The sequence below is a fragment of the Plectropomus leopardus genome, chromosome 15, assembly GCF_008729295.1.
Source record: "Plectropomus leopardus isolate mb chromosome 15, YSFRI_Pleo_2.0, whole genome shotgun sequence".
NCBI classification, from domain to species: Eukaryota; Metazoa; Chordata; class Actinopteri; order Perciformes; family Serranidae; genus Plectropomus; species Plectropomus leopardus.
In genome coordinates, this window is record NC_056477.1 from 20,910,828 (window position 1) to 20,936,244 (window position 25,417).

Here is a 25,417-nt window from a genome sequence, read left to right on the forward strand (position 1 = left end):
CAAAGCATTTTACATAATTAAAAAAGTGCAATGGCTGTGGCTCGTGTCAGGATTTTTTTCAAAGATTTCCATCAGTGCTGGACCTGTTTGACTATGTACACACAGCCTCCCTCTTTCATTCATTCAACCAAATTCTACATTTGTACATATCCATAAGTCTGTTGATATCCAAGTCTGTCATAGTGTTAAAAAAGTTGTTGTGTTTCTCCTTCCAAGCAGAAATGGTGGCTTTTCTTTTGGGCATGCATCTCTATACCCAGCCTGGCAACGTAATGGTGAGTTGGTTTGTGTACAACAAATCCGATTAATACTGGCATATCTCCCATGTCTTGATCGCAAAATGCTACATTTGGAGAAAGGCCTAATTTGAAAATCCAAACAGAATATGCTCTTTACATGACCCAGAATGATGTCAGCATCTGAATAAATATGGAATATTGTGTGCATGTAAATGCAAACCCTACGCCATTGTCACAAACAAGTTATTCCAAACTTTCACTGATTTTATGCACATGTAGAGTGAGTCAAAGTCCAAGATCAACATAAACACCCCCAGTCCAACACAATGAAATCCTCCCACACCTCATCCCCATCACTGCCAGTGTAATACACACCACCACAAACACCTCTTCCTGCAGGAGGTTAACCTCAGAAACACCTCAGCAACATAGCGGGATAAAGAGGGTCTACTCCAGTTACTCCCAGTTTTACCAAAAACATGTCATTCACAACTCCACCACAAGCACCTTACACTCCTGCGCTAATAGGTGGGCGGGCAGTCTATGACCGCTTCTTTCAGGAAAGTCATAAATGTCCCCTCGACTCAACCTCCGCTTTTATTCCCCCATCATCACTTTCTATAGGCTTCCTTTGAACATGGCTCCTGGCTGTGGAAGAATAGGACATCTGATATCCAAGTCACTCAAGATGAGTGCCGAAGAACTGGTGTCAGACGCTGAGGCGCAGACACCTACTCGTTGTTCGGGCGGTTGGAGGTGTTGCCTGAAAACACTTTCTGGTGGAGTTTAATCCCAATTAAGAGGCTCCTGTTGCCGAAGATGCTTCTCACCATCACGATGACAAAATGTCAACATTACTCTACCTGACTTCGACAGATAACAATATAATGATGCAAACTGAATTATATTGTGCCAGAGAACCGCATGCAAGTGTGGAACTGGATAATGAGAATGTATTTTTAAGCAAGTGATTGAAAGCATAAGCTCAGAGTTGAGAGCACCGTTGTTACCAAGTTTGCTCTAAAGCGCATGAACATATAACAATCTGTTATTGCTTTTGTACTTTTCTAGCAGTTGTTTATTGTATTCAGCGGTGGAAAATAAACAAAGTTGAGAAATCACAAAAAGGGTAATTTTTAGATATGACTCATGAGAGTAAACAAAGTCATCCACATCACAGAGAAAACAAAGTCAGAGTTAGTGCGTGGCACAGATAAGTGAACACTTTGATCATGATGATGGCAGCTCTGTGTGACGAGACATCCCTTCTTTAGCACTCCCCCTTCTCTTAACCCAAAATGCTGTTGCCTAAGAGCCATACTTCCTGTATTTGTCCCAATCAACGGGGCTATTACAGTCCTTGCAGTCTTATACACTCTATCTTATCTTATCTGGAGCAGCAAAAACTTGGTTTGTTCCACTAGATAACATTAGCCCTGACTTCCTCTCCTTACAGCTCTAAACCCTGACTGACCCTTTCATAAGACACTCAAACTCCTAATCTCAAAAGACTAAAGCACTAAATTCACCAATGTGCTGCTGAGTTTAGGAATCAGAACGCTGTGTGTTTGTCTTTGAGGCCCTGTCGGCGCTTACACAAGCATACAGAGTCCATTGTAAAGATAAATGTTACCATTTAACTAAGACCGGAAAAAAAGCTAAATTGGCTAATTACAGATTTAGTGCAGGAATAGTAAAGCAGTTACAAAGCAAGAGAGAAGGGCTTCAATTAGCTGCATTAGAGTTGTATGCAGGACTGTGAAAACACTGTATGGTAATTCTATCTTTTATCTCCTTTATTTTGCTGATTAGTGCAGTGGGGAGGGGAGGGGCTCCACCTAATCTGATCACAGAGCATTGTGTTTGGGGTCATTAACCTGTGGGAGGTTCTGAGGTTGACAAGTCAGCTCCGACCCCCCTCTACCTTTTTTATGGAACCCGCTCATCCCTCAGTTTCTCTGTCTCTGCAGACAAGACAACAGAAACAAGCAAAGAAAACAAAAGACAAGGGGAAAAACAGCCGACGGGGCTATTTGCATGACTTGTCATTCTTCCACAAACACAAGGCCCCAAATGACCACTGGCCCAACGGATTTGCCTAAGCAGCAGGATGTCGGCCCCTTTAGTCTCAGTCGTTGTTGGCTCTTGTCTTTTTCTGGGCTGCATCCTAGTCCCGAGAGATGAAGGGGGGGGGGGGGGTCAACCTATCCAGAAACATCTGGGATCTGCATCAGAAAAGACTACTGCATGGCCTAATAGCAATCATGCCCGTCTGCTTTATGTAACTGACATCTGCATTCACATGCATAAAAAGATCCAACAAGCTCCATCAGTCAGAGCTTTCTCTTGCCAGCCATTTTGGGCAATTCACGAAGCCTACATTTACATCTCTACAAACCCACACTAATGAAATCCAACATCTGTCTACATATTTACCAATTCACTGATTTATATATTTTTCCACAAACCCTCTTTCTATCCCTGTCACACACATTACACCCTCTACAAATCAAAAATGTGAATTTCCTAGCATAACCAACAGCAGCTCTCATCCACAAATCCTAGTTAAACTGTTGTGATGCTGAAAAGCTGCCTGTCAGGATGGCAGAGCGGAGATGAAAGGCCCACAGCAAAGATCTCTGCTGATTGCCTGTAGAGGATGAATATGCAAATAAAGCAGAAGGTAAATGAAAAACAAAGCGGGGGTTTTGGCAGCAGCCTTTTTACATGTTCCCCTTTATTTGGCATTGGTTAAGAACACGGAAAGTCTATCAATAATGAATTCCAGTCAGAGCGAGGAAGGAGACATGAGGGGAAATCAGTCTCCATTTTTCCCCTGTGAGCCCCTGAGCAGTTTTGGGGCCTATTGTATTTCACACAAGCTTTTCAGTGAACACACGCTAAGCTTAAGTGACAGATAAACGGAAAACTGAGGGAGATAAAATAATATCCATAACACCTAGGTTACATCTCAACAATCAGACTGGGTCTGCGTGTTCTGGCAGACAGTCCAGAAAGTAGGGCACCACAGCAGCCTGCCAACTGCAAGCTCTATCTATTGACCACGGCAAGAGCAAAAAAGTAAATCAATTATGTGGTCGAATGTCTGTCATAAGAGACAAAATCTGGGATCAGAACAGTCTGATAAAAAACAAGACCAAATGCACACTCAACAGTTATTTCGTTGCCACCAGAGCCAAAAGGCACTTTAGCCAGCACTTAGCAAAATCAAGTGGCTTAATATATTTAGTTATCTCTGCAAACACACACACAACAGAGAAGGAAACAACCTGTCTGTTGTCTAAACACAGTGAAACTGGCCAGACAGACTAGAGTGCATCCTTGGGAAAAGGAGAGCACCTATCCCCTTCAACAAAAAATGAGCAGGGTGACAGATTTTCCCTGGTCTTGAGATAACAGAAACCCAACACCCTCGTCCTCCAGTGGGGCTCTTTGTACGTCTGAGAGGGGGTCAATCAGCAGCCGCTGACAGATGTGTCTGCTGTCGATTTAGGAGAGGAAGGCACAGTGAGGTCAAGCATAGGTTTCTCTGCTCTGTCCCCCTGGAGGGAAGACAAGGATCAAGTCAGGATGTCCGAGACTGACCTTTTCTCACCTCGCACCCTTTGGCACACAACACCTGGATGAAGATAACAGAGTTAAGCTCATTAACAAACTAGCCAAACATTAAGCTGCAGTGGAAACTTTGCGACACAATGGAAATTTTATATCACACAGATTTGCCTCCAAGTGAATGACACACAAGCAGACGATTTATATTTGTCCAGAAATCCCATTGTGTTGCAAACAAAAGTGAGAGGCACTCCAGCTGGAAAGCAAACAAATCTGAAAAACTCCACTGGAGGTCTAAGTAGTTTTGGCAGATGCTCCAAGCTTAAGTGTCTGTTCAATTAGGCACTCCAGTTAAGATGGCAATCATGGTTTAACCGTGTGCCGATGTGTTGAGGCTGGAGCTGGAACGCGCTCTGTCCTGGCAAATGACTGGGCATTGGATGTCAACAGTGGTAAGACACTTAGACAGTCACTCTTGTGCAGTACGCAACACCCTAATGAAGCAATAACAATTGCCAGGAGTGGAGGGCCACATCAGCTCATCAGCAGACAATGAGAGCAGTGAAACAGTCTAAATGGAGACATTAAATGAGATATGCTGTTCTTTGTATGTCAGGAAGTTACATCCATGACCAACATCTTCTTTAAGTAAGTTAAATTATTAATTTGCATTAAGTTGGGTCATCTGCAGAAAATTGTCAAAGTCTGGCTTTCTCATTCACCTGCTGTCAGTAAAACATTATTGGGTCTCAGCAAACAAAATGTGACTAACTGCCATTAATTATAACATGACAGCTGCTCTCTCGACAAACAGAAAGCATGATGAATTTCAGCTAGATATTTTAGTATCCCCAGAACGAGTGAATAACACCTCTCTAACAAACCTGTTTGTTTACTGAAAATGAATGCAGACCCTTCAGGCATGCACAACTGAATGGCATAATAGGCTTGAAGTAATTAACAAAAAGTAGTATTTAGTGAATGACATGTAAGAGAGGAGTCTCACGGCTGCACACAGATTCGATCATTGACCAACTGACATCAACAGGAAGCTGATATTCAACAACAGATAAACAGAGCTGCTCCGTTGCAGCTCAATGCACCGGGTTGTGGTGTCTGTCTTGTCTGGTAGCCGGAGGGGGAGACACTGGAGATGACGCAGGGCGGCAGAGTGTTGGCTGGGTCAGCTCTGCTGTGCGACCCCTTTGACTAACAGGGTGACTCACTGCTGCTTTGGGCCTATGAGGGAGCAAACCCACTATTTGGAATCATTTAAACATGAAACCAAAGAGGGTCAAACAGAGAGCACAAAGGGGCAAAAGTGAGAATGGTTCAGGTTTGCGGGGCGACAAACATGTCCATCATGTATAAATGTACACACATATATACACAACATATATTAAAAAATTAGCACAATTCGAAATTCTTATTATTAATTATTCTGGTTCAACTGTGACAACATCATAAAATATTCATTACCTGTCAAAGTTTTTTTTAAGCAGCCAGTCTGCTTCAAAAAGGCAAAGTTTTTATTAGAATTTTAGATTAGACTTTTTACACTTGCTTGGACAAAATAATTTGGGTTTACAATCGTGGAACATTTATTTCCCTCCTTCCTAAAAAGACATTTAGGACGTCTAGATAAAAAAAGAACACCTGCGACAGAGCTAATTGACAAATCACAACATCAGTAATGAAGCCCCTGATGCCAAAAAAAAAAAACTAATCATGAATTATCCTGACACATCTCAAACAAATATGCAAATGATCATTTAAATGGAGCTAACAAAACACCACATGTGGTCTAAAACAAACCAGAGCGAGTAAAAGGCTCTGTGTTTCTCTCATTCTTACTAACGGTGACAAGCATACTGTACATTTCCAATTTTTTCCCCTCCTCTTCCTCTTTTTTCTGACAGTGAACACTGTTTTCCAACCAGTGACTATTCACTCCCTTAAGTGCACACATCTGAAAAGGATGTGAGCAAAGTTCCCCTTTCCTCCACTCCCCCTAGTGTATCCATGCAACACTGCATTTTTTCCTATGCTTCCCCCAAACAGAGAGAGAGAGAGAGAGAGACTCTCTCTCTCTCTCTCTCTCTCTGTTTGGGAGAGAGAGAGAGAGAGAGAGAGAGAGAGAGAGAGGCCCCTCCTCCAGATGACATCAGTGCTCTATTGAAGCTAGAGGCAAACACAACTCCACATTTGTATTGAGATCTACCCGTGCACCTACGTCCTTGCACAGCCTACAGATTGTGTATGTGTGTGAGGGGCACCAGTAAACATAGCAGTGCTGCTAAAGATAAACTGCAACTATAACTATAGTCTTGAGAGTGAGAGGAGTTTTTTTGGATCTGAATTTAAATCCTCATAGCCTGGACTGGATTATTATTTTTTTCCCCTGTTGCGAACCCCAATTTATGAGGATACCTGTTACTTTTCCAATTTTTTTTGGTTGATTATAGAGGTAAGTGTGTTGTTGTTTTTTTTGCTGGTACAATCCTGTTGGGAATGCATCTTTTTCATCTTTTTTTGGATCGTCTTTCTGGCAGAAGGAATTCAAAGTCATGCGGGATCCTCAGGAGTTGCTTGTATCTTAATTAGTTGCCCTCTTTCCCCCCTCGTTTTTCTTTAGTTTTTTAACCCTCGGCTCAGGTGATTTTTTTTTCGCTGATGTGGATGTGTCACAGCCGTAGTAACGCTTTAAGCGATGCGATAGTGAGAAAAAAAATATCACGAGCGCACTTTTCATTCAAATAATCAAATAGAGCTGTTAGTTTACGCACTGCAAGTCATTCTGCTCAGCTCGGCAGATAAAAAAAAATCCTACTTAAACACATTATTCGTCTATCTCGTCATCTGAAGTCCCTCTCGTGCCTGCAACTTGCTGCTTCGGTCCTGTGCTGCGTCCCCCACAAACACCACATCTCTGTCTTCTCTCCCGTTTTTCTGTCCGTACACATGCATTTTGTGTCGTGACACTCTAAATTTGCTTCTCGATCACATTCACACTCCGCCTCACATTAGTAACATGGTTTTAAAAAAAGCACTTAAGAGAGCAACAGGGGCGTTTAAAATCTTTCTGTTCCTTATTTCATTTCAGCTTCTCATTTTCCTTCAAACCAGTGGGGAAATAAACAGTGTTGAATACGCAAACTTGATAGGATTAGAGGGGCTGTGAGATTTAGTCTCGGCGTCGCAGCTCGAGAAGACACCCCGGTGTGCATCTGAAATTGCAGTGCAGATCCCGCGGAGTTGGACATGAAGGGGCAGCTAAAGAAACTCCGCTAAATGCGTCTCCAGCGTCACTGTCTGGACGCCTCGGATCACTTCTATTCATGCCCTTCTCCATTGAAATGTACTGTGTGCAACTGTAAGCTTTCTGCAGATAATACGGACCCCCCCCCCCCCCCCCCTAAAAAAACACCATACGTTGTGAGATCTTTAGGGCGCAGTCATGAAGGTCCCCAGAAAATGCACAAAATCAAATCCATGGAAGTTTCGCACATAAGCAGCGGCTCATTTATACATAGCATACTGTAATGTTACATTAACGATGCCTCAAAACCAATAATTTGACAGATGTGTGCAGTCGCAGCTCTATTATGACTGGCGTATTAATAGGCATCCAGGAATAAACGCGGTTTACAGTAAGATAATACCTCCTGATCATATGAACGACTGGCACTCTAATGTCAGTGTATGGTGCTAATGAATCAAATACCCTGTTCTTTCTCCCTCCATCCAAACCTGATATTTATCCTATTATATCCATGCAATAAAGTGAGCGCCTTAAATTGTCATGCACTGTATTAAGCTGGGAGTATTATTGGCAACACCAGGGCAGGGACAGTTGTTAATCCAATTTAACATAGCCTTTTATCTTCATGAGACATAAGGTCATCCAGGCTTTAAACAAAAACATGATGTATAGATATAGATATAGATACGTTCCCCAGTATATATATTTAGGCCTAAAGCCTGATTATCGTAAATCACTATGTATTGGTATCCAAACTCAACTTTAATTGTCAGGCAGTGTAATGTTAGCTCTTTGTCTCTTAAACAGGCAGAACAACAAAGAAATAAAAAGCCTGTTAATAGCAGACAGGAGGACAGACCCAATTGTCTTCACTGATGACTGCCTCAGGCAAAAGTCCCCAGTCATTTGCTTTCGGAGGGAATTCACACTGCAGATTAACAACAAACCAGGTCACTACAGACAGAATCTTCTATTGCCAGAAAAGTAAAAGCATAAAATATGGATGACTGTGTTAGGGAAAAAAAGTAATAATAAGACTTTCATAACTACCAAGACATTATTTCAGATTCGACACTGGACTCCGAGAAGCCCTAATTCTGTTCTTTTCATAATTTATTAAATCGCTGACATGTCTCTTTTGCCATCTTTTCCAAGCTATAAAAATCGAATCATTTTAAATTGGTTCCTCAAAGTGAAGCTGTAAACATGGCTGCAAAGCATAAATACTGCAGGAAAAAAAAAATATTGCGATCGCTATGACTCAGGAAAAACTAGATGGGCGAGTAGGGAGGTTAACAAATCCCTGTATTGTAGGTAGGTGTCTGGCCTGTGCTGAGATGGGCTCCTATGAGCAGCTTAAACTTAGGTATTCAGTGTTTTGCTGTTTACTTGTCACATATAGAGACACACACACACATTTCATCTTGCAGTGCCTACCACCCCCATGTGGGGAAAAAACCACTGCAGCTGCTACAGATCTCTCCTTTCAGGCTGTTACAAAAGAGAGACCCCCGCCTGTCCCAGGCCTCTCTTGTGCTCTTAATGGGCCAGCAAAAGTATCATCTGGTCAGCCCATCTAAAGACAGCGCCAGGAGGCCACATACCAAATCTGTTGAACTATCACAGCTTTTTACCCATTTTCTCTCCGGCTTTAACGTGTCCTGTGTCTGTGAATTCAGAAGTGACCATGAATGTTTCGTTGTGTCTCGGCACCACAGCAGGCCGCTGCCTGGTGTCTTGACATAGAACTTACTAATATGTAAATCAATTGCAGGCACATGGGACACAAAAACAGATAAAGACTCGCCCTCGGTTAAAAGCAGAAAATCATGAAACAAAATATTTGAACACAATACTGTTGTTTTTATCTGACCCACTGAATCGTAAAAAAAAATAAAAATCAAGACCAAAATCTTATATAAGACATTATTTCAGATTCGACACTGGACTCCGAGAAGCCCTAATTCTGTTCTTTTCATAATTTATTAAATCGCTGACATGTCTCTTTTGCCATCTTTTCCAAGCTATAAAAATCGAATCATTTTAAATTGGTTCCTCAAAGTGAAGCTGTAAACATGGCTGCAAAGCATAAATACTGCAGGAAAAAAAAAATATTGCGATCGCTATGACTCAGGAAAAACTAGATGGGCGAGTAGGGAGGTTAACAAATCCCTGTATTGTAGGTAGGTGTCTGGCCTGTGCTGAGATGGGCTCCTATGAGCAGCTTAAACTTAGGTATTCAGTGTTTTGCTGTTTACTTGTCACATATAGAGACACACACACACATTTCATCTTGCAGTGCCTACCACCCCCATGTGGGGAAAAAAAACCACTGCAGCTGCTACAGATCTCTCCTTTCAGGCTGTTACAAAAGAGAGACCCCCGCCTGTCCCAGGCCTCTCTTGTGCTCTTAATGGGCCAGCAAAAGTATCATCTGGTCAGCCCATCTAAAGACAGCGCCAGGAGGCCACATACCAAATCTGTTGAACTATCACAGCTTTTTACCCATTTTCTCTCCGGCTTTAACGTGTCCTGTGTCTGTGAATTCAGAAGTGACCATGAATGTTTCGTTGTGTCTCGGCACCACAGCAGGCCGCTGCCTGGTGTCTTGACATAGAACTTACTAATATGTAAATCAATTGCAGGCACATGGGACACAAAAACAGATAAAGACTCGCCCTCGGTTAAAAGCAGAAAATCATGAAACAAAATATTTGAACACAATACTGTTGTTTTTATCTGACCCACTGAATCGTAAAAAAAAATAAAAATCAAGACCAAAATCTATATATATATATATATATATATATATATATATATATATATATATATATATATATATTATAAAAGCCACAAAAGCAATATTGTCTGCAATCAATCATATTTCAAAACTATATTATGAATTAGAATAAATAATCAACAGCAGATACAAACAACATTGATTTCCCAATGGAGAGCTCTACTGTGGTTCAAAATTAATTTCAGGGCTCATGAATAATTTAACAGTCAGCCATTACTACTTCTACGGCTCCCCCCCTCAAAATGCAGCCTATGTAATATTATTCTGTATTTTACGGAACTAAAAGTCATTATAATCTGCAATACTTTTGACAGGCATGAAATTGTTTCTATTTGAGGTTTGCCAAAGCCTTTCTTGTGCAGTGTATGACTAGAGGGCACAAAGTCTTGGGCTCTGTTATTGCAGACTAATGTGCATTTATGCATGTTGAGCTCACAATGGCTATCAGTGTCCAGCTTTGTGTGAGCCTCCCACGCTCTGCACTGAAAGGTAACTAGCTGTACACACACACACGCACACACACAATTTTACCAGGATGCTCAATTTAACTTTGCCAGTTCAGATTAAATGAAGCAGAAGCCACTTTGACTGAAAGAGAAATCTCCTGTTGGCCGGCGGAGCCTATTAGAACGATGGAGAAAGACATCCATCACTAAAAATGTTAAACTCAGCCTCCATTGCCCTCAAAATGATTGTGTGCACATGAACAAAGCATGTGTGTGCGTGCTGATGCGTACATTTTCGTGGGTATCCGTTATTAGTAAATGCATTATATGGGCTTGTAAAATAGACTGTGTTAAGCAGAGGCATTTCTAAATTGCCCGAATAAAATGTTTTAATACCTAAACCCCCTCTGTTGAGGCTACAAGGTCCACATGCTTGCCTTGTAGCGAACAATGGAGAGAGGCCACTCTCCTGAAATCCGATGAGCATGGAAAAAGAAAAGGGGGAAAAAACAGCCAAGCATCCAGGCCTGAGTGGGCTCCTCGTAAAGTAAACGTGATGTGCTTGGTTCAAGGCAGACATCTGATAAATCACCATCAATATAACGTCACACTGAGGCCTGTTTTGCTTTTGCTTTTTCTGATGTTATTTACACCAGTGTCCATAAATGAATTCTTGTGTCCCTTGCCCCCTGCAGCAGACACTGAGTCAGATTTTGTGATCTCAGCAGATAACAGAGTTGTAGTGGCCACAGAAAGGCAACATCAAATATCATATATGTGGCTATTTATGCAGAGAATCATCCCGTCTCACGTCCTTAAAAGCCTATTATTCCAAGTGCAGAGAGGTCTTGCTGGGTTTTTGTGATAAGATAGAAACGCAGAGACAATTACTTTCTTTTATGTAATGCGAAGAATTCAAGGATTCAAATCAAGACTACACACTTAACAATATTCAGAGGATGGAGAACTTTACAAAATGAGGTGAAAAGGGCTATTTAAAATTGAAATAGCTTGACTAAGTGCTGCATTAAAAGTTCATTCCAACAGACAGACAGCACATATCCCTCTATCATCCCGCCATTTTCTAAAACTCCATTACTGAATTTCATCTTTTTTTTTCTCTCCTTTGTCAGACTCCTTTATTGCAGAAGTTAGTAGAGGTCACATCTGGTGCTTTTCCCCCGGACTCTAATCTACAACTAATGTAATACTGGACTAAGGGGCTGTGTTTAGATGGAACAGAAGGAAGGGGGGGTGTTATTATTAGACAGCATCTCAGGAGTTGTAATCGAGTTTCAAGCCTCTCAATTCCCTAATCTTCTCCTTGTCATGGGCTACAACTGTTAAATGGCCGGGCCCCTTGTTCCTAATTTACCTTTACATGTTTTACAGCAAACGCTGGCTGCCAGCAGGTCACAGGAATGGTAACATATAAGGGCGCAAAGCTATTGTGTTGTCAGAGGACATACATAACATTTTCTTTGGCAAAGGAAATTCTATTTTTACAAACAGAAACAGTATTCATAGAGGATGGGGTAGGGGGAAGAGGTCACAGAGAGTAGCTGGGAGTGACAGGGATGGATACGTCCTCTTTTCCAGACAAAAAGTCAAATGGGCCTCATTTGTCATAGGCGCTTTTTAACAATACAAGTAATTCAGTGAGCATCAGCTGGATCCATGTTTCCTTTCCTGTGTGGAATCTGGACTAGTCATGTTCGTAACTAGCAGACTGCTTTTTCTTTTTTTTTTCTTTTTTTAAAATCGCAGGACTAGTTTTCTGGTAATGAACTGGACTCAAAGGGGGCCCAGGGACTCCACCCTCAGCCATTGTGTTCGGGGTCTAGATCACTGTTGTCTTTCGTATGCACACACATTCTTTCTTGTATCACCATAGAACAGAAATGTGGTCTTTAAGAGTAATGGGCTGTAAAAGGTCAACAGGCTAAATCATAAACTAGAAGAAAGGGGTATTTCTAAATAAAAATTCACAATGTAAGGAAGGTCAAAGATCAGTATCAAACATATTCCTAAACCTAATCTGATTTCCTCAGCATCAACATCGAGTTCACTTGAGGTTTCAGAGTGATATCCTTATTTTTTTTTATCAGACTTAAAGAAGAAAATAATGAAAAAATGAGGTATAACTAACACAAATATGCAGAATAAATGTATTATCAATCCTGTAAGATTACTGTCTTGTTGCCTGATACTGTAAACATTATTTTGCACTGTCTAAATGTGGGCACTAAATATGTTTTTCTCTGGTTATTTTTCAGCATCCCAGGTGTGAGGAGTGCACAGTATGAGTCGAGCTGCAGATGCGTGAGGGAGGCTGGGCCCAGAAGGATAAGCACCCTGCCCTGTTTTGCTCCTTAGAGGAAAGGAGAACATTGGTTATCTGCTTCGGGAAAAGGGACCAGAGCCCTGGATTAATGTGTACACAAGCTCGACAAGGGAGCAGAGGATTCTGGGTTACCTGAAGACCTGGAGTACACAAGTGAACAGGCCGACATTGAGCCTGTGGCACAGGGGATTGGCATGGCTCAGACCAGCTTTGTGTCAACTCATCATGCCTGCTGGGCTTGATTGCAGAAAGGAGCCTTTGCTAAAGCTCGCCCCGTCCTACACGCGGAGCACTATACAACACCCCAAAAATCTCGTTTGCAGTCATGGCTGTTGAGCTCAGCAGCCATTAGGATTTTTTTAATATTACCTGAGAGCGCGTGTTTTGTCAGTGAGAGGGGGATACTTTTTCCTCAGGCTTATCTGCCATGGTAAAGGCATTGAAAGCATGAGCCTCTGACTACACAGAGGAGGTCATCGTCCAAACAAGGATCAGCTCAGCAAACACTGACCAGGTCAGGATATCACCAGAAACCTCTCGGACAAACTTTTCCTTTGAGAAAGGATAAAAGCAAATTCAAGAGGAAATCTTGATTGGATTTTTTGGCGGCTGGAAAGGATTAACCACATCGTATAAATCAGGTATGACAAATACGGATGGCTTTGCTTCTTTCCACTTCACTGACTAGACCACAATTTCTAATGAGACGTGCAGGAAGAGAGGTCATGGCAGGAATGCATAATTAAAGCAATAAATCAGTATTAGCCTAATTAAAAGGGGAACTAAACATCCATGATGAAAAAAGAGACCCTCTGCTTTTCACTTTGGTTTTGTTAATTTCAAGGCTACTTGTTGTACATTTATGAATTGTGAAATTTTATACCTTCTTTTTTTAATAAGATTGATTTACTTAATTAGGTACGTTTTAAACACATCACAGCTACAACAAAGATCATTAACAGCACTGTGGGAGGATAAATGAGGCTTACAAATTTCATCTTGTAACCTCAGAAAAACAAGTCCCTCTTAGATCTCAACGTGCTGAAGACCTCTCAAACCTCTTTTCTGTGAGGAGAAACATTTTTCCCCTACCTTGTAAGAGGCCAGTTAAACCACAGAATTTGAATAGTGAAAGGCATGGGTAATGATCTAACAGGACTTAAGAGTATGTCGGTTCCACACCAGTTCATCAACAAAGCCTGACTTTGTTCACTCTCGTGGCCTGTAGCGATGAAAGGCAGCCTTGAGATACAGAAATGTGTAAAACAACTAGGGAGAGCTATTAAATTTCACAAGTCGGGTCCAAAAAGCAGTCACACAGAGATTCAATTCACAAAACTCTGAAGTTGGAACATTTCTTAAAAAGCAGTTCAGTTTCTAATGCAGGTTACTTTTTGAACTTTTAATCCTAGAAATCTATAGGTGACATTAAGACAGTTCTGAAGAAAACAGATTATTGCAGGGGAAGAACTGTTTCATTTTATTTTTACTGTCTGGCAATCCTAATAATCAATTCACATGAATTTAATAGGAGGATTTTAAACTGATTCTTTCAGCAGTTATTTAATCTAGAAAGTGCTGCAGGCAGCATTTCAAACACCCAGCAATTATGAGAACAGGAATTTGGCTCTCCTTTAAAGGCCTTGTGCATTAAATGTACCCTTGTGTCTTCTCCCCAGGGGCCCTTGAGTGATTAGACTGCCAGGCAACACAGCTTCAAGATGGTGCGTCAATGCAAGGCCTTTATCCTCTTCCTCACCCGGGTTGGGCTGCTGCTGGGTCTTGCTAACCCCCTAGTGACCTCCGCCTCATGTCCCTCAGCCTGCCGCTGTGATGGGACCTTCATCTACTGCAATGACCGTGGCCTGACTTCCATCCCAACTGGTATACCCCAGGATGCTACAGTGCTCTTTCTGCAAAACAATCGCATCAAGAGTTCGGGCATTCCTGCAGAGCTCCGCAGGCTGACATATGTGGAGAAGATCTACCTTTACTGCAACAATCTCGATGAGTTCCCCACAAATCTTCCTCTTGGGCTGAAAGAGCTCCACCTTCAGGAGAACAATGTTCGGATGATTACCCATGCCTCTTTAGCTCAGATTCCCTACATTGAGGAACTACACCTGGATGATAACTCTGTATCCGCAGTCAGCATAGAGGAGGGGGCCTTCAGGGACAGTAATCACCTCAGACTGCTATTTCTCTCCCGAAACCACCTAAGTACCATCCCTTTAGGCCTACCCATGAGCATTGAGGAGCTGCGCTTTGATGACAACCGCATTTCCTCCATCTCAGAGCAGTCGCTGCAAGATCTCATCAACCTGAAGCGACTAATCCTGGATGGTAACCTGCTTAACAACCGTGGGATTGGGGAGATGGCTCTCATCAACCTGATCAACCTGACTGAGCTTTCACTAGTGAGGAACTCGTTGACAATGCCGCCAGCCAACTTGCCCGGCAACAGTTTGGAGAAGCTGCAGCTACAAGATAATCACATTAATCGAGTCCCGCCTGGGGCATTTGCCTTCCTTAGGCAGCTGTATCGCCTGGACCTGTCTGGCAACAACCTGAGCAGCCTCCCACAGGGTGTATTTGAAGATCTGGACAATCTCACACAGCTCCTGCTACGCAACAACCCCTGGCAATGCACTTGCAAGATGAAATGGGTGCGAGACTGGCTGCGGTCGCTGCCGGCTAAGGTGAATGTACGTGGCTTCATGTGCCAAGGTCCTGATAAGGTCAAAGGCATGGCAATTAAAGACCTAACTACAGACATGTTTGACTGCACGGATTCAGAACTCAACCCCACGTATGAAACAAGCACAGTCTCCAACACTTTACGCCCCACACAGCCGCAGTGGCCCTCGTTTGTGACTAAAAGACCTGTGGTAAAAGGGCCTGACGTTGGTAAGAATTACCACAGCACTACCACCTCTTCGGGCAGAAAGATCATCACCATCAGTGTGAAGTCAAGTAGTGCTGATGCAATACACATATCATGGAGGGTGTCGCAGCCCATGACTGCCCTGCGGCTCAGCTGGCTAAAGCTGGGACACAGCCCTGCCTTTGGCTCCATCACTGAGACCATTGTGCAGGGGGAGAGGAAGGAGTACCTGCTCACAGCGCTGGAGCCAGAGTCTTCCTATAGGATATGCATGGTTCCCATGGAGACTAGCAACATTTACCTGTCAGATGAGACCCCTGTTTGCATCGAGACTGAGACTGGTTCTCATAAATCATACAACCCAACTACGACTCTAAACAGAGAGCAGGAGAAGGAGCCTTACAAAAATTCCAGTCTGCCTTTGGCTGCTATCATTGGAGGGGCTGTGGCTCTTTTGGCAATAATCATGTTGGCACTGGTGTGTTGGTATGTCCACAGGAACGGTTCACTTTTTTCCAGGAACTGCACCTACAACAAAGGCCGTCGGAGAAAGGATGACTATGCTGAGGCCGGCACTAAGAAGGACACCTCCATCCTAGAAATACGAGAGACTTCTTTTCAAATGATTCCTATAAATCACCTGCCTGTATCCAAGGAGGAGTTTGTGATACACACGATTTTCCCACCTAATGGCCTGACTTTATACAAAAGCCCACACACCGACAACAGTATTAACAACAGGAGCTACAGAGACAGTGGAATACCAGATTCAGATCATTCCCATTCATGATATTGCGCATGGCCATTCACGGAGTGCGTGACATAAACAGAGTGGCAAGACTTTTACAAAACACTGGATCTATAAGACTAAGGAAGCAATGTTCTGTACATTTGCCATATAATTTATATTTAAGGACATTTTATGAGGACGGAAGAACGTTCCAGTTGCAGGCCATCACTGAACCATCAGTGGGTATTGTAACTAACTGCAATTCTATATTTTAGGAATTTGTAGTAATTTGTACTGTATTACCTTTGCTTAAGGTTATCGACCAACTAAAAGAAACTCTGTGTTCTACTGAGATATGATGACTTGTCAACTGTGAAAGTGGGTTTTCATTGCTGTGTTGAACAATCAGACCTTAGAAAACCTTGTAGTATAAGCACAGGTCATTCTTTTAACTTTGTGGCTGTCTGACAAACAAAACAAACAAAAAGGCAAAAAAAAAAGACATGAAGTAAACTAAGGCACAGCTGATCAACTAATTCGCAAAGCAGGTATGTTGCCCTCCGAAAGAGTGAGCAGTCAGTAGCTGTTTCCTCATTATAAGGACCAAGAGTCTTGCTCTAGTATTCACCTGATATGGAGTATGAATAACTAAAGATGAGGTGCCATGCTTTATTTCTCTGCTTTGTTCAGTGTGTAATTTTTCTTTCTGTTTTGCAAGAAGAGGAAACACAGCAAAGCGGCCCGAGCAGGGTTCCAGTGTTTCTAATAGGATTGTAGACCACAGCACAGGGCAGATAAAGCACACCGACCTTAAGGAGCTCTCTGCTCCTCAAAACATTAAGGCTGGACAGGCTGACACAGAGGACCCCCCACTATCTCTATTTGTACAAGCCAACAATGGCCAAACGACAATGGCGGCATTCTTTAGTACCATGTACCATACGTCATTCTAGTCACCAGGCCAAAAAGACAAAACATGTTGGCTTTCATTAGAATTACCACAGTGTCAGCAACTCCTTGTTATGAGTATTATTTTGTATTATTTTCCAACTGAACACACTATTATGTTTCCACAATTTGAAGTTAACTGTTCTTAACAATTGAAAACCAAAGTGCATTGTATGCCCTTTGGCCAGTCTTGTATGTGCCTTGATCCAATGCTTCTTGTATTTAGCTTTTTAAGAAACCAGTGACTTTTTTCATACACACTTGAATATGAAAAATATTGGTCATATTACAGAATAAAAGTGGACAAAAATAACTTTGCTCGTTCTTACCTTGAGTACACCAAATCCCACTCAAAATACTTTTCATTGTTCTGTTAAATCACGATTATCCCATCATGCTTTGCTGTGATTGCTCAATTTATTTTGTTCTACTCAAGAGAATTATATCTTTGTAAAATGTGAACTGCCCTGGAGTAAAAAAAAAAGAAGGCTACAGGGGAGCTGTTTTATTCATTCATATCTCATCTTACTGTCTAGAGCGCACAGTCTTAAAATGCTTGGAGATGAAAAATATAACTTACTGCATTTTTATCCTTCACAACGATCCAAACTGAGGCCTTAGCTCATAGCACTATGACCACATTCTCCCCTTCCAAGACACAGTGAACTCTTTAACAATAACCAAGATACTGTTCTTGAAACCCAGTTTTCCACTCCATGGGCAGTCTGCAGAGCAACATCTGCTTGAGGCTGCTGTTGTTCTTTCGTGTGGTGAAGCCATGTGTGACTTATCCGATTGGCCAGAGAGAGAAATGTCACAGTAGAGTAGAAATAGGCTGTGGAGAGATTGGACTCAGGGGTTTGATGAACCTCCAAGGCACCAGGGCAACACAAAACTAATGACGTGGCACCATATGGAGGGTAGTACAGGCAGACCCTGATGGGGATGCCCGTCCCTGCAGAGGACAGAGTATATATACACTGTTCTAGGCTCCAAGCAGCACACTTAATGACATGGTTGCAGCTCACCCGGGCAAGGGCCCATGAAAAGGTACACATGCAAAAGCAGTAAAATAGTCTATTAGTCCATTTTACAAATGCATCCAACGGACCATCTTGTGTAAGCTAACATAAAGTTAATGCATTTCGGATTATACTCACTAGACTGGAGCACTGACCGTACTCCTACACAAAAGCACATAAGTATTCAGTGTGCATCACAAAAAATGTCGCGTCCCCACATTCACACACCCACAAGCTCTTAACACAGGGAAAGCTTTAATTACAGTTAGAGGAGCCGCTAAAAGCTGCACACGCTATCCAAACCTTAAGTATACACTAACCCTGCCCTTTACACTAAATATATATCACATTAACTTGGAATTAAAGTAAACATCCAGTCTACTTTAAGAAAACTGAATAGTAATAGTTTCCATGTGAAGGCTGTCAATAGTTAGCCTTAGTCCTATCTTACTTTCGTAATGAAAAAGAAAACATGATAAAACCTTGTTAGTCATTTTTATTATTTAATGCCAAAGTGAGCAAAGCATCATTGTCAGAAATGACATTAATCACACGTTTTATGGTGGCCTTCTACAGAAACATAAAAAACAAAACTTGGTACAATCTGCTTTTAGGTAAATTAAACTCAACAAGAAAGACTAACAGTTTTCTCATTGCTATTATCGGCCAAGCAGAAAGCAGATCTCAGCTGGCTTCACAGCATCAGCCTCTCGCTGATGAATGAGGTGGCTCAACAAATGTTGAGAAATGGAAAAGTGAGCAGGGTGTCCATATGTTTATTAATTGCAAGAACCTCTCAAAATGTTTCAAGATTTAGTTTTGAGCCAGAATGGCTACAAAAAAAAATAGCGTATCAATGAGATCACTGCATTTTCTTTCACTGGAACAGCAATCTTTTATGTGTTATTGACGAGCTTTGGGAAGTTAATCACTTGCGGGGGTTTGTAGTGACTAAAGTATGCTGACCACATAAGGCTCTGAGAATAAGCAAGCCACTCTCACATTTTTCTCACCTGTGTGATAAATTACAGTTTAGCCAAATAGTGAAAGGAGCATGCTATTGTTGTGACTTTCACTGAAAATAATAGATTAACCGGAGCAGCTTTGTGCAGTTTGGCTGACCCAAGTATGAGGCAAAATTGATGAACCAGACTTCTGATGACCCCGTGTGACCTCACTTATCACTCATGACCCTTGACCCATCTGTCCTTTTAAACTGTTCCTTAATCACTCTCATGTTCTCACTGAGGTCAGACAAGTCTTCAAACAACACAAGATGCCACATGCATTTGTCTCCTGTGTGACACACACAGCACCTAATTATGTTTGTCTTTTATGTAACCCAGAGATTAAAACTAATGGTGGCAGCTGCACTGTCTGCTCCAGGCCTATTGTAATGTACTGGTCAGGCGGTCGGTCACATTTGCATTCCTATAGATCCTCGTATCAAAGTGCCCCTGGATGACCTCACCATTGCCCATAGCCGGGTATGGTTCGTCTCCGTCAGCACCATTAGTAGCATCAAAAAAAGCTCATGCCATGTGACCCTTTGACTGATTAGAGGTCGGTGAGGTAAGGTCAGACTCAGTTCAACGATCTCAAGAGATGAAAAATGGATGCATATTAGTGCCCGCAAAACATAGCCAGTCATCAGGGACTCTGATAGGAAACCTGTCCACCATAAGGATGCTCTGCTCGGGAGAGACCCCCCTGGCATTCATTACAGGGCATTCTAAACAGGGACGCCAGAAATGATGGGAGAAAACACTACGAAGAAAAGGCCAGGTGTTTCGCTAATGGCTTAATTACTCTCAGAATCACACAAAGGCTCACAGCATAAGGTTAAACCAATGAGTTAATACAGAAAGGACCAATTGGCGCTTTTGATTTGGTTCAAAGAAAACAGGAAATTGTACAAATAAGAGAAATTGCTTGGATTTGGCACGCATTTAACAATTAGATAAACAGCAATGTGTCAGAGTTATTGAATTCTTATGGTTAAATACTCTGCACATGGGACTCCCTAAAAACGTTGTATTTCACCCGGGGGCGGAGCCTGACTTCCTGCATCACATTAAGTGCTGTATGCCTGATGAGCATTTCGTTGGCTCACATTGGGTTGTCTCATCACTTTTTGGATAAAATAGCCGAGAGAAATGTACCCTAAACACTTGTTTATTTCTCTAATCTTTTCCTTGACCCCAAGATTTAATTTACAGGAGACCTCGTGCCTAACTGTCACTTCAAACAGAGATGATTCTTCATTTTTTATGGTCATTCATTTATAAAAGAAAAAATACACTTAGATATCTGCTCCTTGTACTGCTGGCACGGCTGCAACATGACCGCAACAGATTTTCATTTTCATTACTTTTACCTCGCTGCTGATAAATTCTCAAATTGACCATCATAACATTATAATAGAAAATATGTACAATTAGTACTAAAATATATTGATATTCAGATGAACTTAATTATGTCCAACAACAAAAATCTACTAAGATGGGAGGTCGGGATTCTGATATCAATGTAATATCTTGATACCCGGTTTAAACGGGCTTACAAGGCAGACTATTAATTTCTATGTACATAAGTGTAAGACCAAATATACGAATTTTAGAAAAACATTAATAATATATTCTGTATGCCATCATACTAAAAATAAGATAATCCTTTACTGATCCCCAGAGGGGAAATTCAAAAATACATCAAGACATACATCAAGTAAATCTCATATATGATCTCATATTGTATGTGTGTATTATTCAGTTTAGTCTGCCTGATTTTCTAAGCTTTAGAAATTAAACTACCCCATACTTTGACACTAACTCAGAATTCATATTTTTATCAAACCAAAATGATTAAGGATTTTGTTTGTAAATTCTTACAAAGGTGCACATAGGTTATCATTTAAAGTATGTGTGTGCTCTCACGGGCTGAGACAGTTACAGAGCTCGATGAAGCATGCACTGCAGTGTCCTGCTCCTGCAAAACCATGCCCATCCAGATGAAATATTAAAGTTTTTAGTGAGTCCCCAGTTCACACACTATTTAACTATCATAATGTAGACGAAAAAAAAAGAAAACGTGTTCTAAAAAGGGTTTACCACAGAGTAAGAGCCCTTTGGTTTTAAACTAAAAAAAGTGCTTCATTAACGCATAGACTAGTATGCCAAAAACGACCACACATTCAAAACAAAAATAAAAGGGGCGCTTGCTGTTCCCTCACATCCTGCTGCACACAGCTTGCACATCAAACAGACCCATGATTTAATGGCCTTGTGCGGAGTGGTGGTGAGGTCAGAAGCCAAACCGAGGCTCAGGGGCCTCCCACAAAGTCTGCACTTTTGCCAGTGTATTAAATCTGCACATACTGTGTGTGTTCATGTGTGCAAGGGATAAAAAAAAAAGAAAAAAGAAAGTGAATGTTGATGCTCTGATGTGAAGTAATTGCTCTTTATGTTTATCCTCTGGCACACATTTTATGGTCACATACATCTTGATCAAATTCCATTTTTTATTCAAGTGTGCTGAAATGCAAACATGCTTGTGGACATCTAACTGTGGTCCCAGAGATTCATGCTAATGAGCGTGTTTGATGGAAGTGCAGATTGGGGAGGGATTGTCAAAGACTCAAAAAATCTTGTGACTGTCATTTGACTTTTCCTGTACATTCTGCAGAGAACTAAAGGAGGTGGAAACTGACAGCCTGAGTCTTAAACAAAAGGGACAGGATGTTTTTGATATTCAAGTCATTTTCATCACTCAGTCATGATTACATCTGACAATGAGACGCTCATGCTAACCCATGCAAATGTCTGCATGAGTGAGCGTGCTTTGTCTATGTGTAATTATGACTGTTTTAGCAGTTGTGACTACTTGCCTTTTCATCTGAACCTTTGCATGTTGTTCACACATCTAATTAACACAAACAGACAATCACACTGATTGATATGCGTACAAGCAGAATAACCTAAAGCCATCGCCTCCCTGCTTCACAGCCGTCCCAAGACTGTCATGTGACTTTGTCGCTCTCAGTCACAGGCACAGTCTGTTCTAGCTGTAAAAGAGCGGAGGCGAAAACAGTGTGTCCGGTGAGAGACTTGTCAGTGTGAGTGATGTGCGCCTGTGTGGGGGTATTGTCCCCTCCACTCTGTCTCTGACCAGCCCCTCCCCATCCTGCGGGCCAAGACCCTCTCCATCTCTTCACATTACTCAGTGACCTGAAACCACGGGGCCAAAAAACCTAACCAGCTCCTCCGTCTTCTTAATGAATCCAATTTTTTGCCTGAGAGCACAAGGCGTGCACATACATCCATCGCAACTCTAAATTATCTGACATTAATGCAAATTAACAAGAGCCACCGCCATCAAGACTGTGCACCCCACAATGGCGGACAATGACAGCACATCTATATCACTGTATGAAGACAGCAACTTATTCTATAACCCCAAAAATCCAGTCAATAACCTCATTTAAAACAGGCTATAACCAAAACAAAAGCACAGGGGCTGATTGGTGTCTGTGCCATTACACTATGAATTATACACAATATGTTATGAAAATATCCATATAATTGACTCTGTTCTATGGCAGCCATTAATTCCTGTCCTCCATTAAGTGGTTTAAATGATCTAGTAAGAGGCCATACATCTCCTGATGCCCTTTATGAGATCAACACCACGTCCCCCTTAGAACTTAATCGACCCTCAGTCCCATTTGTCCATGAAGTCTGATGCAGGGGAATAATTATTTCATTCCAAAAGGTTTCTAGGGGTCCAACTTGTCCATTACCCCCCCAGTAGATCTGCAGCGGGGGGCCAACGCTTCTCTTCGATCCATTCTCTTCTCTCATTTATGTTAAGCCAGCTTTAAATGTCAGTACAGTATTTGCATGCCAATGTGCATCTGTCTGCAGCTCATTATTTTCAGATGTTGACAGCCTAATCGCATGCAAGTTCTGTCCACTTTGCTAACCTAATGCTGGCTACAGTCAAGTCATACTGAACAGCCAGCCAAGGTTTGTATCTGCAGTGTTTGTGTGCAGCTTTCTTGTTCACTCTCAGGAGGGAATACACAGAAAACGCAGCAACCTTGCATAATTAGCTAATCAGTAATGGCAGGAAGCATTGCACGTTGACCATCAAATACTATTGTCTTAACCAAGTCTGCTAAACAATATTGATGTAGTAAGAAGGTCAATGTAAATGATATCAAATACATGCTGAGGCTTCAATTCTTCCACTCAAACGCCTGACTCTCCACAAGATGTTTTGGGGAAGAAGACTGAGCAGGACAGAAGTCTACTTCAGCAGGTCTGATATTACCCTTTTGAAAGTTTGACCTTCAGGCGAGAACTCGGTTCATCTCTCCAGAGAAGTTCATCATGCCCCCCTATTCACTCAGACAGCCGCTCCTCCACACCTCAGCCGGGGACTAACACATAGACATTTGCTCAAGGGTAGCAATGTTTTGGTACTTCTCCAAGAGGTGTAGAATTCAGCGGTGTCAGCATCTTTTAGGATTGTAAATACAACCTGTCACCATTCATCAGGGCACCAGAAGGAGAACGCAGACACTTCAAGGCATCATTATTTCGCCGTCCTCAAGCACCTTGACATGAGATCACTGCAGTGCAGCAAAGGGGGTAACATCCCCTGTCCCAGTGTAGGCCAACCACCACAAAGGGTTATTAACTTTTCATGTGAACTTGGTGTACTCGCATATTTTCAGTCGGAGTAACCAAACTCTTGGAGACAGAGTTGGTGGAGCTGACATTGGAGGGTTTAAACACGTGAACGCAGTTAGTGGGCTGTCTCCCGCTTTCAGAAGTGTGGAAAAGTGACAGCGGTGTCATCCTGTAACTTTACAAGTTATGCACACAACGCTGCAGCGGGTTGAGAGACTGCAGTCAGAGAGCCCCCCCACCACACCATCCAAACACACACAGTCAAACACACAGAGAGAAAGTTAAGAGGGAAAAAGTTTGGGGGAGAAGCCACCAATGGGCAGGGCAGGGTGCTGGGATGTGGGATTAATTAAAAGCTGCTGTCACTGTGGTGCGCTGGTGACACGCAGCCACGCGATTACTGAGATCTCTGTGTGAGAGGAATCTGCTCCCACAACTCATTTCCTCCCCATTGAGGGAGGGGGCAAAATGGGCCCGTCTGTTGTACAAAATACCAAGAAAGAAAGAATCATTTTTCATTTCAAGGAATTTGAGAATCCAAAAAGGAAGGAAAGGGAGGGGGTGGGAAAAGAAGGATAAGGAGAAATTCTTTTGTTTTTGAATAAAAGTCTGCTGAATCTATTTCAATCCAGTCATACACTGGCCTGGTGAGAGGGAGAGGTCAACGGATCTAAGCCACTGTAATCCTAAGCTTGCTGCTGCTTAAAACCTGCTCAAGTTAACATGCTGATGTGTGTGACTATAGACACCATGGCACTCACGCAGCTTAAACTAACATCTGGCAATGCTACCATATCTAACTTTCCACTGATTTCTTGGGATGCTTTGTAATCCCTTTGTTGCAAATAGTATACTGAACACAAGAAGTAATCTACTTCTACTAGTCTACTAGTAATGACGAGTCAACATTTTTGAAAATGGATTAATAATGTAAGTCATTTATCAAGTAAAAAGGTCAAATATTCTCTGGTTTAGGTATCTAAAATTTGATGATTTGCTGCTTCTATCAATTTTGTTTTTATCATTACAAAATAATTAAAATAAACAAACAAACAAACAAACAAATGAATCTTTTGGTTTAAGAAACTTGGTCAAACAAAACAAGCAATTTGAAGACATCGCCTTGGTCGGTTTTCCAAAAAAATTAAAAAATCAATAATGGCTAGTTACAGCTAGGGCTGGGCAGTATATGCATCTTATAACAATACTGTGATATGAGTCTAGAGATGGTCTTTGGATATCATAGTGTTGTCTTTTCCTGGTTTTAGTGGCTGCATTACAGGAAAGTGATGTAATTTTCTAAACGTACAGGACTGTCATACTTGTATTTGCCTTTTCCCACTGAGTCATTCCTGATATATTTTTATCAAAAATCTAATTGTACACAAATTGTCAACCCTAAAATATTGATCAAGGGGTTTGGTCAAATATTGGTATTATCTGGGACATATGCATAAGCAGTCTCTGTTGAGGGTCGAT

General features: G+C 41.8%; 2 protein-coding genes across 3 annotated transcripts in view; one reads left to right on the forward strand and one right to left on the reverse strand.

The window, feature by feature from the left end:
• The window catches only part of macrod2 (mono-ADP ribosylhydrolase 2), a 476,469-nt gene that overhangs the window by 377,649 nt on the left and 73,403 nt on the right, over positions 1-25,417 (reverse strand). The gene's annotated exons all lie outside the window — the stretch shown is intronic.
• flrt3 (fibronectin leucine rich transmembrane 3) lies at positions 6,041-17,687 on the forward strand. The gene is made up of 3 exons (XM_042501832.1): positions 6,041-6,279; positions 12,597-13,305; positions 14,344-17,687. Exon 3 carries the CDS (start codon positions 14,386-14,388, stop codon positions 16,336-16,338), a length of 1,953 nt encoding a protein of 650 aa, XP_042357766.1. The 5' UTR covers positions 6,041-6,279; positions 12,597-13,305; positions 14,344-14,385; the 3' UTR covers positions 16,339-17,687.

Bases quoted from the DNA above. Each gene is read 5' to 3' on its own strand.
- flrt3 (XM_042501832.1), top strand. From the start codon at position 14,386: ATGGTGCGTCAATGCAAGGCCTTTATCCTCTTCCTCACCCGGGTTGGG.